The sequence below is a fragment of the Zeugodacus cucurbitae genome, chromosome 3, assembly GCF_028554725.1.
Source record: "Zeugodacus cucurbitae isolate PBARC_wt_2022May chromosome 3, idZeuCucr1.2, whole genome shotgun sequence".
Classification (NCBI taxonomy): Eukaryota; Metazoa; Arthropoda; class Insecta; order Diptera; family Tephritidae; genus Zeugodacus; species Zeugodacus cucurbitae.
The window spans coordinates 77237724-77252485 of record NC_071668.1 but is presented as its reverse complement, the minus strand read 5'-3'; the positions used below and the strand labels follow the sequence as shown (position 1 = coordinate 77252485).

The window sequence follows — 14762 nt, the reverse complement described above, 5'->3', positions numbered from 1 at the left end:
AAAAAGTTCTGTTCATCAGTTTAGCATAGTTCAGTTGAAAGGGTCTGCAGCCAACAAGACCGATTTTTCTCAGACTAAAAATTGCTCTAGGGTTAATTTAATAATACAAATTTAAAAAAAAATTGAAAATTTTTAAATTTAATATTGAACAAATATACTCTTCGCCAACCGTTATATTTTCCACCCGGTATTCTTGCACTATTTCTACGTACGCTGTGGCATTTAAGTGCGTGTATCGCACGAGTACGCACTTACACACACACCCACAAACACACACTTGATGTTCTCATTGTTGCAATTTATCTTTTCGATAGCGAAAACATGACAACAATAAATACTACAATAACAATACACGCACATATCGAGTTGTGCATAAAGGGAGCATATAAATAATCGTAACATAATTGCCAATAAGGTGGAACAAATTTCAATTAACTGCTGACATGTCTGCTACTGACAATGCCAATGCAAAAAACCACAACAACAACAACAAGCATGCTGTTGACAAAAATATTGTTATGAAAAAAAAATACGCACATTTGTAGTCGCAGAATCAGTCAAATGGCAGGAAGGTAAATGAAATAGACACCAAATGGTTTGGAAAAATGGGGAAATATTATTTGTAAAAAATATTAAAAAATAACAATAAATGCATAAAGTCGATGGAAAATATTTTAATATTAATATTTTATATTTAGGAATAATTTTACATAATAATGTTTTTTGAAAAAAATCAGCCAAAAAATTATTTTAATTATTTTTCCGAAATTTGGACAACTAAGCCGAAATATCTCAAGGAACAAGCAAAAAAAATGCAAGCCACCAAATTTTTTGATTTTTTTTTTAATTCGGGCTCATACTGCGGCAAATAACTCAATAAAATTTAAATTTCACATAATTAAATCTCACACGAAGTATGGCTATTTTAAAGATGTTTTCATAAAAATTTTTATAACGATCAACAGATTCTCAGGCTAGATATCATATATCTATTTATCATATTTTTCGTTTTTTACTGAACTTGAGTCTATTCTCCAAAGTTTTTGCTAGAATTTTAATTCTCCAACACTTAAGTTCATCAAATAGGTTTTACGATCGTAACCCAGTTCTAAAATGCCACTTTATTTCTTCCACACGCATTACTCTCCAACTGTCGGTTAACCGCAGAGGGGCCGCAGATCACATTTATTTCAATCAAGTTACGCTTCCTCAATGAAATCACTGTCTAATCAAATCAAATCAATCAACACACATCATATTTATAAAATCTATTAAGCAATTGTATATCAATCAGCCACATGAGCTGGCGTTTGCGTTAAGTTTTGCTCAACGGTATAGCTTCGAAACCGCACCAACACAAACACTTTAGAATTTCGATATTACCGCCAAAATAAATTTGCCTTTCAAAAATATACTCTACAAATACACGCCCGTTCGATTCGGCACAGCGAAAAACACACACGTCCAGCACGCGCTAGTCTCGTTTTGATATTGAAATTGAAAATCGTTTGCTTCTACGATCTAGCCGATTTAGCCGACCTAACAACCGCTCAACGTTTGCGGCGCTGGAGAACACTTTGCGCTGCGGTGGACTAGCAAACGCGGCGCTGTCGCCGCTATCAGTGTCGTACTGATTGCCCGAGACGCACAGGCGTTTAACAACTTTTGCACACCTTCGCGCCTCGCTGCCGCAGCGTTGACGGCGCGAAGCATTCGATTTTCGGTTTACGCACACACGACGCACACAATCCATTCACTTGATCACAAGTCGTTCAGGCTGCCGAGCGCGCGTTGCCTCAATTTGGCATTAGGGAGTAAATGAAGCCCGTAAAATGAATAGTGGCTTCTTAAAGGCGAACACTTGTTGTTTTTGTGAAGTCAGCTGTGCGAGTATGGGCACCCTTAGCTGAGTGCTGACTCAGTCATTGCTGATCTTGCCACTTGTTTCTTTAGTGATGGCAAGTGCAGTTTATTTTGTTGTAATTTTGAAGTTAAATTACAATTTTATTTATTTCATCTAGCTTCTTGTGTTTTTGTTGTGAGTAATGTCGTGAAATTCATAACAGATGTACATTAGGACTAGTCAATCTCAAGCGCCGAACCCGCAAATAAATCCCTCATACAGATAATATAATGATAAGACAGATTATCTATTACAGCATCAAATCTCTATAAGACTTAAGAATATATTAGATACAAAATTGACTTGTATGTATGTAATTGGCGTTGAACCGTTTAGCCGGTTATAGCCGAATCGATGAAAGCGCGCCACTCCTCTCTTTCCTTCGCTGTTCGGCGTTGGAGATTCCAAGTGTAACCAGGTCGCTCTTCACCTGGTCCCTCCAACGGAGTGGAGCCCATCCTCTTCCTCGACTTCCTCCGGCGGACAAGATGACCTAGCCAGCGTAGCCGCTGTCTTTTTATTCGCTGAACTATGTCAATGTCGTAATGTAATATAACTCGTACAGCTCATCGTTCCATCGTCTGCGGTATTCGCCGTTGCCAATGTTCTGAGGACCATAAATCTTAAGCAAAATTTTCCTCTCGAAAACTCCTAAGGTCGTCTCATCTGATGTTGACATCGTCCACGCTTCTGCACCATAACGCAGGACGGCAATGATAAGCGACTAGTAGAGTTTAATTTTGGATCGTCGAGAGAGGACTTTACTTTTCAATTGCTTACTCAATCCAAAGTAGCACCTGTTGGCAAGAGTGATTCTGCGCTGGATTTCGAAATTGACTTAGAGTCAACTATATAATTATCCTTAATTGAACGTTCTTAGAAAAATTATTCATTCATACGTGTATGTCTAAGCACTTAGAGTTCAACTCTCGAACCTCCTCTAAGCTTAACTCTCCCTCGCTTATATATTTATTATTTTTTGGACCTTCATATAACATATCTGAGCGTTAGACCCACAATTACTCTGGAATGCCTCTTCATATTGGTCATTATTTGGAGAGCCCTAAAAGTATTACTAAGCAAATGATTCAACATACCCTCTACACAAAGTCACGTATTGCCTTTAAAATACTAGATTGCGAAGGCTGAGTTCATACATATTCGCACATCACTCCTCGATAGAGACCATTGAGTGAATTAAGAAAGCCGCAGATACGCTATTTGTGGTTATATGACTCATATTTTTATAAACAGACCACTGATGGCAAACTAATGTATATTGAACAATAAATTTGAATTAAAAAAAATCTGAAAAAGTTATATGATTTCAGCCTACTGAATATGGGTTGAATGTTGTAGTGAGTTTAAGGATTCAAGCTACTTATTTCTTCTTTATATTTCTTCTGAACATATAGACAAGAAAAACGATTTCCATCTGGTGGTCCTTAATCGCTAGTTCCAAAATCCCATAACCGCATAGTCTATGAAGCTTTAACGAAAATTCTTGCACATTAATTGTAACTGTATATAAACACCCATGAATTAAATCATTCAAAATCTATTTTTATCGAGTACATGCTTCTTCAAAACAAAACTCTTCTTACATACACGTACACATACACCGATGGTACCAGGTTGTATGCAAAAAGAAACTCCCACGATGATGTCACACTTCTGCAGAGTTAAAAGAACACATAAACCACAAGAAAATAAAAAAACAGTAACAACAACAAAATTCTCCTTTAATATACCCACTTAGCACAGCCGAAGAAGAGTGTATAAAATGCAGCAGCGCCAACAGGGAACCTCATAAAATTGCTGCACTGACTTTTGCCGATAAGAATTTGAAGGTGAAGAAACAATTAACAGGGCATGAAAGCGAAAGCTACTTGCGGTTATTTTATGTGATTTTCATATGTGGGTACGCATGTACGTACGTGTCTTCGTTAAGTATACGCTTCGCAACTGCCACTTTATCTATCACAAAGAGACACTTAATGAAATGCGCTGTCGATGCTGGGTATCATTATATAGGTAATGGAGGAAAAAATGTGGCGGCTGACTAAATTATGTTAAGAAGCTAAGGAATTTGTTGAATAAAGCGAAAAGACATCAAAAAGACATGAAAAAATTGTTTAGTAAAATAATTTTTATACGCTAATCAATCTGGGATATCGTAATTACTTCTATGAGTACATATTTAATGATTTCGAATGATATTATATTTGAGCAGAAGCTTATTGATCTGAATAAAGATTGATGGAGACATCACTAATGCCGTGACTGAATTCGTTCGTGATCAAAATACGCTCAAACGTTCACTGTTACTTGCTGAGGTATACCGTTGTTGGAAAAAGCTTTAGTGGGTCAATCAATTTGATACCCATACTCTACAAAAATTATTTTTTTTAAGAAACCTTGACCGAAGTCTCAGTCGCATTGATCTTATTCAACTTTTCCCACAAATTTACATTATTATATTCTTTATATTTAAAGTAATCATAATAATTTTCTAAATTTTTTCGAAATGTTATTCAAGTCTTTAACAAATTTAATTTCACCTTGCCCACCAATACACATCTATGTTCTCCCTCACCCACTATTTTTGTGGCTTATGAAATTGAATAAAAAAAATCGAAAACGATTAAAATGTAATCAAGCAACAACAAAGGTGACGACAAAGGCACCTATCGGCGTGATTGCATATTTCTTATACCATTTTTCGTAAGCAGCCAGACAACCCCTGCAAAGTACTTAAACCGCAAAATGGCAAATTATGCGCGCCTCGGCACATAATGTCTGCACACACACACTCATGCACGAGCGCCCTCAACAGATTTATTTTGATTTGAATGCGCAATAGTCGGTGTGTTTGTTTGTCTCCGCTTGTGTGTGGCATACATTGAGGCGTTGATGCAATGAAAATCTGCGGTTAAATCATGTAATTTGAGTTTGAATTGCAGCGCAAGATATTTTATTGATTTATTTGTCTTCATCAAACAAAAATATGGGTCAAATGGTTAAGCGGCGTGTATTGTCTTTACATATGTGTTTGTATGTATGTATGTATGTTGTGCGCTTTTCATTTCCGCAAACGAAATGGCTGGCAAACACTTTCCATTCCACTTGATTTGACTTGCATGCGCGCTCGGCGAAAGTGACAAGCGCTCACACCGCTGCGGCAAATTATGCAATTGGAAAATGATTGAAAACAGCTGCAGCGAACACAAGCTGGCTTGAAGAAGTGTCTACTTGGCACAAGTAAATAAAGTAGAAGTAAAGAAGTTTTCTATTCATGAGATCACATATGTATATATAGAAGAAGCATGCATATTTTTTGCAGCGCCATAAGTTAGAAATTTCTAGTTGAATACAGCCAATTCTTGGCACTTTGAAATCTCGATTGCTTTTCATTTAGAAGTTTGTTTGGCTAAGCACTTAACGTGTGTATAAATAGTAGCGGTCACGCGGCTCTTCAGTCCCGCGAATATACACATTTAACTGCAACAAAATTAATTTTCAATGCAAAAAGAAAACATTCAAGTACCACAATATGCTAACAATTAATTGCCCACAAACTCCAAAAATCAGAATTATTTTTTACTATTTATTAGCAGCAGCTATGATAGCTACTACTGTTAGTAACAGAGCAGCTGATTTGTGCTTACAGCAGAAAATGTTAATTGAAATTTAGATCAACATTTTCGTCTGAATTTTTTATTAACATACTCTATTCGCAGCTCTATGTTAACAGACAGTAGGAAATGTTGCTGTTATCTAACAGCCGCAGCAGAGAATGTTAATAAAATGAATAGCCGCAAATGTTAATGTTATGTGGATCATTAACATTTTCTGATTTAACAGCAATTTTTCGGCGATCAAGCATTCTTTTAACGCGCCTAAAAGTATGCAATGAAATGAAATTATGTTATTTGATCATAGAAATTTGTCTTATCTGACTGTCTGTCTAATTCTAACTGAATTTCATAGTTTAGATGATTAAATTTATGTTTCTACTATATCTATACAAATTAATATTCAATTTAAATTTTTTTTGTTTTGTCACTTTTCGCTAAATTCGAAATCTAAATTCTAAATTCCAATAACTACATTCTGTTGTGTCTACAAAATGTAGATCGGTCATAAAGCCGAATTGGATGTATGGTATTCAACTGTGGGTTACAACCAACATTATAATACAATATACATAATACATAATATAAACAAGAGACTCCAATATTTTATATTTACAAAGTTGAGATACAGTGGAACTTCTCTAACTCGAATCATCTTAATCCACAAAAAAACTTCGAGTTGGAGAGACATCCGAGTTACAGAAGGTAATTTGTATAAATGTTGACTTCTATTGCCAATTAAATAGTTCGAATTATGGAGAACTTCGAGTTATGGAAGTTCAACTGTATATTTCTAACCACAAAATGGTTCAAAAACCTCAGTATTTCAGTTTTAAACACTTCTATTATTCTTTTATCTTCCACACTCACCTTACAAACGCCATCCACACACATCGCACGTTGTCTATAGTTGGAGCGATAATATTCAGCTGGACGAAAGCATGGCGTACCGTCGATGACCGACGAGTTCAGCGTAGCAAAATATTTCATACCCATCGGCTTGCAATTCAGCTCACATTCGGCATCATCTGGCAGGAATAATATTAAAATGAAATTTTAGTTATCAGTGAATTAATTGTGAAATTGAATTTAGTACAAACTCACAAAAATTTAAAAAATAATAAAAAAGGTTAATTTTTTAAATCTTTTTTATATAGTCCCTTCAATATAACAATAGCATATGTGCTCATACGCCATTATTTTTTTATTGCATATTTAGAATCTCCATCATTGATTCTATGTCTGGTCAAAATTTCGTCAAATTCTACTTCCACAAAGTGGGTCAATCTGTCATTGGAAAAAAATGGTGTATAATTTCATGTTCATGTTTTTTGTTCATGTTTTCTGATTTGACAAAAACTTTAAACTCGATTTTCTCAAAACCCAAAAAAAAATTATACGCTATTGTTATATTGAGGGGACGATATATAAAAAATGTTCAACTCTAATGAAATAAAGCTCATAAAAATTAGTATTTTTCGATATTTATTTTTTTTATTTATTTTTGGATGATCTAACGTCATCACATCTGCCTGACTAAAATATTGTATACACCATTGAATTCAGAGAATAAAATAGATTTTAGCCATATTTTGGAAATGCCTTTTTTCGATCTTTGAGGTGATATATTTTGATTTTTGGGGATACACGTGTTTTACTTATGGACAAAATTTTTCTCGCGGAAAAAATTAGTTTGGTCCAATACTCAATAAGTCTTAATATTTTGGGTAACTAATAAATATTTCATAATTTTTTCATAAATTTGTTAATATGAATAGTTAAAATATATTTTTAATCAGCTAAAGCTAAAGACTAAACTTATGAATTAAAAATATTTATCAATCAAATAAAACGATTTTCTCTTAATTACGAACCTTTGATATATGGCTCCCACGTGTATTTTTGTCCCTGAAAATCGACCTCATTGAAAGCGGCACATTGCACAGCGTGAAAGTCCGCGAGCGCAGCAGGGCAAGGCTATGAAGAGATCAAAAGGAAATTTACTCGAATAATAATTATAAGCCACAAACTGATTACAATACACACACACACACATATGCAAGTGCATATGTAATATAGAAATATGTATGTATGTTAAAGAGTATGATAGTGCAGGCGGTACATGACCGCTCCAAATACCTGCTCGTTGCAGATGTGATAACGCCTGTAGACGCCAATGCACGCATTGCTGATATAACGTTTGCCAGTCGAGGAGTTGCTATGTGAAGAACAAAAGAGTAAAAGAGGAGAAGAATATTAAATGGGTCGAAAACTACTTACAAAAAGACGGCATAAAGATAATGTAAGTGAGTAGTAAAGTAATAAGTGCATAAATAAATATGGAGTAATTTTGTAATTTTATGTTTAACTGTAAATAAATATATCAATATATATATAGATATATATATTTAGTTAATTAATTTATATATATATGGTATATACTCAGTGCGCATATGTGTTAATCAACAGTGGAACCTTGAAAATCTGCGTATGCATAAAATTCGCAATTTTAATTAAACTGAACTCTGAATGAACTTCAACGAAGACACCACACAAACACAAACACACACAAGTGCGCCGACTTTATTTAATGTGACTCAAATTCACAGCTCATTGTCTCGCACAGTGACAGTTGTAGGCATTTATTTATTATTTTATAGCTTTATATTTATTTCTTTACTTTCAATTGACCCATTGACGCACGCACCAACACACGCACACACAGACACCACGCATGCCTAGCACAATACTCACGCATTACAGTACTCAGAACTTCAGTCAGACTATATGTAGCTGCGTTGGGCGCTTGGAAACACACTTGAGATGGCAGCCAATGAATGAACACACACACACACACGCATTTTTATTTTCAAGTATATGCATGCACTTAGATATAAATGTTTAATAAACAACAAATAGACGCACAAAAGTTTAATGACAAAACTTAGCAGCAAATTTGCACTGCCACTACTAACACTCGAGCAATGGTAGACGATAGAGTTGGGCAATGAAATTGTGGAATTCACAAGAACAATGCGAAGGCGCCAGCGCTGATGGGTAGAATTTTAGCGTGGAATTCGCAAATAGACACGCATTTAATGAGCAGATGTGGAAGTGGAAGTGACTGCTAAGCTGACGGCGGAGTAGACTAAAGCAAATATAGTTCTTGTATCATATATGTATGTATATAGTGTACAAATATACATACTCATGCTGCTGGGTATATGCAATAGTGTGGGTACATTTAAGTTGCGTATACGCCCTGTTGATTTTTTTATTCTTTTGAAACCAGGCACAAACGCCAATGAGTAATTATTTATCAAAGCAAATAACAGTTTAATTAGTATGTATGCAATTGTTTATGCAAATACATACATACATTTGTTATATGTTTTTTTCTATACAAACTATAGAGTTGAGTTTAGTTTCCTCTGCTACAATTAATTACAAATATTCGCAGATATATTTATATATACTGCATTTACTCACATCTTTCGCTTATTTTTTTTTTAATTTTTTGTTGTTCTTTTTATACTCTTGCAACAAATGTTGCTAAAGAGAGTATTATAGTTTTGTTCACGTAACGGTTGTTTGTAACGCCCAAAACTAAACGAGTTAGATATAGGGTTATATATACCAAAGTGATCAGGGTGAAGAGTGGAGTTCAAATCCGTATGTCTGTCTGTCCGTCCGTCCGTCCGTCTGTGCAAGCTGTAACTTGAGTAAAAATTAAGATATCTTGATGAAACTTGGCACACTTATATCTTGGCACCATAGGAAGGTTGCTTTCGAAAATGAGTAAAATCGTATCGCCACGCCCACAAAATGGCGAAAACCGAAAACACATAAAGTGCCATAACTAAGCCATAAATAAAGCTATGAAAATAAAATTTGGTATGAAGGATCGCACTATAAAGGGGCATATTTGGATGTAATTATTTTGGTGAAGTGGGCGTGGCTCCGCCCCCTACTAAGTTTTTTGTACATATCTCGCAAACTACTAAAGGTATATCAAGGAAACTTTCTAGATTTGTTTCTTTTAGGTACTACCTTATACAGTCCAAAAATGACAGAAATCGAATAATTACCACGCCCACCTCCCATACAAAGGTTATGTTGAAAACTACTAAAAGTGGGTTAACTCACTAACGAAAAACGCCAGAAACACTAAATTTCACATAAGAAATGGCAGATGGAAGCTGCACTCAGATTTTTTTATAAAATGAAAAATGGGCATGGCGTCGCCCATTTATGGGTCAAAAACCATATCTCAGGAACTACTCGACCGATTTCAATGAAACTTAGTTTCCTTACATCCCAATAATATGTTGTGAAAATAGGCCAAATCGCTTCACAACCACGCCAGAATTTTAAGATGATCTGAATCGTTTACTTTACAATATACTCGTATAAAGTAAGTACTAGTGAAGATATCGTGCAGAACTTTGCACAAATACAATGTTTATAGTGTGGCAGCCCCATTCCAAAAATCGCCGAAATCGGACCATAGGTTTTCAAGGCCCCATATATCGAACATGAGAACCTCGGTGCTTCTAAACTAATATTAGGGTTTTCAACTTTCAATGAACTTTAAACCATATATCGGACGAATGTATGGGTCAAATTGTGTATTATATAATATTAAAAAAGTTAAATAAATAAATTGCGAGAGTATAAAATGTTCGGTTACACCCGAACTAAGTCCTTCCTTACTTGTTTTTTTTTATTGTTATTTTCATTATTTTATTTTTTTTTTATTCCTTTTTTTGTATTTTTTATTATTATTTTTTTACTATTTTTTATTATTTTTATTTTTTTCTGTTTTCTTTTTTTGCATATTTTATCTTGTGTTCTCCAATGAGAATGTCAAGTGTAATTGAAATTGAAGCTAAGCGCCGACAGTCAGCAGCCGTCCGCCAACTTTTGCTTGTATTCTGTCATTGGCCACAGCTGGTCACTGTTGACACAAATTTCTAGCAATTTCATATTTATTAGGCATAATTGGTGGGAATGTAAATGCAAAGCGATCGAAACTTTTCGCGAAGATGAATAGAAAATTTGTTACACATATGCAAGCACATATTAAAATTTCTAAAAATATATTATTTTGAAAGAAATCTCAAAAAAAATTTCACAAAAATTAATTTATTAAATTATTAAATTAAAAATAATAGGCAAACTGACGCAAATTTGTTTAATCGTATTTCATGTTCTTCTACAATCGACTTCTACTCGTACCTTTTTCAACTTACTCTAACCTTTGCTTTGAATAACTCCGACTTCCGGTAAAAATATCCATACTACTATTCGATATTTATTTTATAAAAGATCTAGTGCTTCCAAATATATACTTGTCCTTAATTGTATACGCTTGGGACAACCACCTCTGACCTAACTCAACCTATTTTTAAATCGCCATGAGAAAATTATAGTCGCACCTCTCTTCATAAATCTATTTATAAGCCTCTGCCACATAAAAATAAAATAAAATTTATATATAAAAAATTTGTAGTTCCTATAAACGCATGTTGAATGCGTAGTGTTGTAACCACAACAAAAATATAAAAAAAAAATAAAAAATTTAATGACTAAAAAATACCCAACTAGCTGCGTACCATTTTCAGCTGATAAGGACCAATTGTAAATATGTGTTGATATATGTATATATATATATATATATAGATTTATGCACGATCATTATGGGGCGCCGCAAGTTCTACATTTCTCACTACACACTGATCTCATCACATTTTAATATTCACATAAACATATACGCCTCTGCATGTATGTCTGTATGTCCGTAAATGCATGCAAGTGGTTGATTTTAAATTAAAAGGCGTATTTTTTTAATTTATATACACTTGTAATTATATATAATACGCGTATGGATGTATGTAATTATTTTATTTTTATTGCTGTGTATTTGTGTCTTCCAAGTACATAGTTCAGCACATCAATAGTATTGTAAGTTAAGCGATAACTCATGCCTACCATACGCTCTATATTATATATATATGGCATATGTTTACTGATATATTTGTAGAAATCGATTTTAGGTACTGCAAATTTTATATTTCATTATAAAACGCAATTCAGTTTCGAAACAACAGCGAACGCGAGTGGATTTTTCTACAGAAAATATAAAAGTCGAGCTTTTCGGCGCAGCACTTAATCTAGTACGGTTATATAATATAGTGGAAAGTCTAAAAAACGATGGCTAATAAATTACAAACGTTTTTGTTGAGTGTTTTGCTATTACAACAGGTAAAGCAGCAGCACGTGACACATGAATATTTATAAATATTGACTTATGACTTAATATAAGTATTTTGTATAGAAAAACAATAGCTTTATCGCGAGAACAAAGTGCTACTCAAAGTTGTGGAAAAGTTCATTTTTTCTGAAGATTATTGCTATACTACACAATCATTTGATTGATACGAGCTTTCGATTTTCAAAATTAAAATAAAGGGTGTTTTTTTTTGACATGTGGTTTTCAAGACGGAATAAAATGCTAATAATTAAATGTTATAGTCAAGAATTTAGTTTTGTTATAAAGTTAGGGGTTTGTCATTATGTTTTAAAAATAATTTCGGACAAGTGACCTAACTAAAATCCACACGAGAGGCCCAACGTTCGACCACTTGAGCAAAAGTTTTATTTAACTTTGATTTAAGAAGAAAATTTAGATTTGATCTACAGTGGAACTTCCCGAATCAACATAATCCACAAAAAAAAACCTTAAGTTAGAGAGACTTCGAGTTATAGAAATTTTCATTAAAACACACATTTTTCAAAAATTCAAATTTTGTATTATGCCCTGGTCGAAAAGTTCGATTTATGGAAGGAAATTTGTATGAAATTTTACTTATATTGCCCATTCAAAAGTTCGAGTTATGGAAGTTCCACTGTATTTTTATTTATATTTTGGAATTTTTAATCCTGTATCTTGTAATTAAAAATACTTTTTTTTATGTCATTTTTCGAACTTCGAATCGAAATATTTCGATTTTGCAGGCTAACTTCGAGAATACCGGAGAATACACTTTTTTACTAATGACTCAATCTCCCGGAACAAATTAGTTTGGTTCAATACTCAGAAAAACCTCGATTTTGACGTATAGTGTAATGAAATGGCGAACTCAGTTTGGTTGAATAAATCGAATAACAGCTGTCAAAAATACCAACTCTGAAAAAAATATTGCTTCATTGAACACTATATGTCTAAAACAACACCCTATATTTTCACTACAAAACTAATTTGATCGTAAATTAAGTTAAATAATCTTTGTAAAATCATTTTTTAAGTTCGCACAATATTCTATTCGAACATAAAATTATTATAAATAATTAAAAAATACTTATAAATAAGAAAAAAAATTTATGAAATCAATTTAATTAGTTTTTGAAATTTCAAATTAAATAATATACAAATATTATTTATTGAACTTTGGTGTATGTATTATATATAAAAAATATTCTTCTTGTTTTAATTCCACATTAAATTTAAAAAAAAAAACACGAAAAATATGTTTACAATTATTGTTTTGACTAACTGCACATATGAATGCAATACATTTAGACATAAGCAACCACATTTACGCAATTGAATTAATCGCATTTGTACCACCCATATTTTGTCTTGTCAGTTCGCACGCTCGACCGCCTTCCTCATACCACGCGATCCGGACTGCAAAAACAGCGATAACGAGACACTCGAACCCAGCGAGAAATGCTCATCGATGCTGCACTTTCAACGCAACCTCGGCAAATATCGCAACTTCTTCGCCAATCTGTTGCAGGAGGAGAATGAGCAATTCGCAGCCGAACTGCAGGAACTCTACAACTTAGTGAGCTCGGCGCTGGTGGAGCACGACTACAATGAGATGCAACGACAATTTTTCTACTCCGTTTGGCTGGTGGAGCGCACCAGAGATCTGGAGGATTATTTGACTATGAAGGGTTTCCGAAATATATAGAGAGAATAGACGAAAATTTGAATGATTTTGTAAAGTTTATTGTATGAATTTAGTTGGTTTTAATGTAGTATGTACGTATACTCCGATAGTGTTTTCTTCAGTTACCTCTAGACATGCTCTGACAGGAAATCGAAAATACTCTTCCAAAAACTTACGGCGCACTTCTTTTCACATTCTTTTCATATTTATTGTTCACTAATTTATTATAATTATCTTTTACTTAAATAGTATTATTATGGGTGTTGCAAATATGTTTTAACAACAAATGGTAGGATTAATAAATATAAGTAAATTCAATTACTACTTATGAACCACACAAGCTGATATATCGGAATAAAAAGCGGAAAAAATTTACTTGGAATTTTATTAAGAACAAATGAGATATATTAAGCTAAGCAGACGATAGAGTTTAGATGGAAAATAAGAGTTGTGAAGAAGCTTTAATGGAAGCTGAGTGCTTAACTTCTCTTTATCGACCTTTTTAATACTATTCAAACTCAACCTTAAACAAAGACTTTTAGTACTATGTATGTTGTATACGGAATATAGCTATTATGACGTCACCATAGGTAATAATACCCTCAAACAAAGTCTTTAAATGTGCGAAAAATGAAATATAGCTATTGTGACGTCACCATAGCTAATAATACTTCACTTAAATAGCTCAACCTATTCAATATTTTTTTCGCAGAGTTTAATAAATATCGTCTATGTTATCCCTACGGTTATCTACTATTATATGAAGCATTTTTTCTCTCGTACGCTTTATTTAGATATATTTATATTTATATATGAGTCATTTCCAGATCTCATTAATATGAGAGTAAATACATATATTACAAAAACTTCATATATTCGCATTCAGTCCTTCATAATCTATTGAACTTTAGTTAGCTGGCAAAACAAGTTGGTCTTTGTTGTCTACTGAGGAATGGAAGTCATTTAAAGAGAAAAACAAATCAAATTTCGACCTTTCTCAGTAATTCACGTTCAACAAGTAAAAATAATAAAAAATATAATTAATTAATTTCTACTATTTCAGTTTTCGTTTATGTCGACTTAAGCACTTTCATATATTAACTAGTAAAGTAAATAAATATAAAGCTGCGTCACTGGGTTGAAATATTCAACTGATACGCCAATATTTGTATTTAATTGGAAAATTTTATAATCCCTACATTGATATAAATATATGTACATATGTACGTGGCTTTTACATACATAAATGTAAGCGGATATTCAGTT

The 14762-nt window shown here is 33.3% G+C and overlaps 2 protein-coding genes across 5 annotated transcripts in view; one reads left to right on the top strand and one right to left on the bottom strand.

Annotated features, from left to right (window-relative positions):
* The window catches only part of LOC105211430 (thrombospondin type-1 domain-containing protein 4), a 75104-nt gene that overhangs the window by 20029 nt on the left and 40313 nt on the right, over window positions 1-14762 (bottom strand). The window contains exons 5-7 of one of the 4 annotated variants that reach the window (XM_054226666.1): window positions 7678-7756; window positions 7413-7515; window positions 6409-6566 (exon numbers count right to left, since the gene is read on the bottom strand). In XM_054226666.1, coding sequence (XP_054082641.1) covers window positions 6409-6566; window positions 7413-7515; window positions 7678-7756 — 340 coding nt within the window. Of the gene's footprint in view, window positions 1-1383; window positions 1535-6408; window positions 6567-7412; window positions 7516-7677; window positions 7757-14762 lie in introns of those variants that run through there. The other 3 variants (XM_011182837.3, XM_011182838.3, XM_054226667.1) reach the window with 3 other exon arrangements.
* On the top strand, window positions 11592-13871 carry LOC105211432 (uncharacterized). Its single transcript, XM_011182839.3, has 2 exons — window positions 11592-11802; window positions 13188-13871. Exons 1-2 carry the CDS (start codon window positions 11752-11754, stop codon window positions 13515-13517), a joined length of 381 nt encoding a protein of 126 aa, XP_011181141.1. The 5' UTR covers window positions 11592-11751; the 3' UTR covers window positions 13518-13871.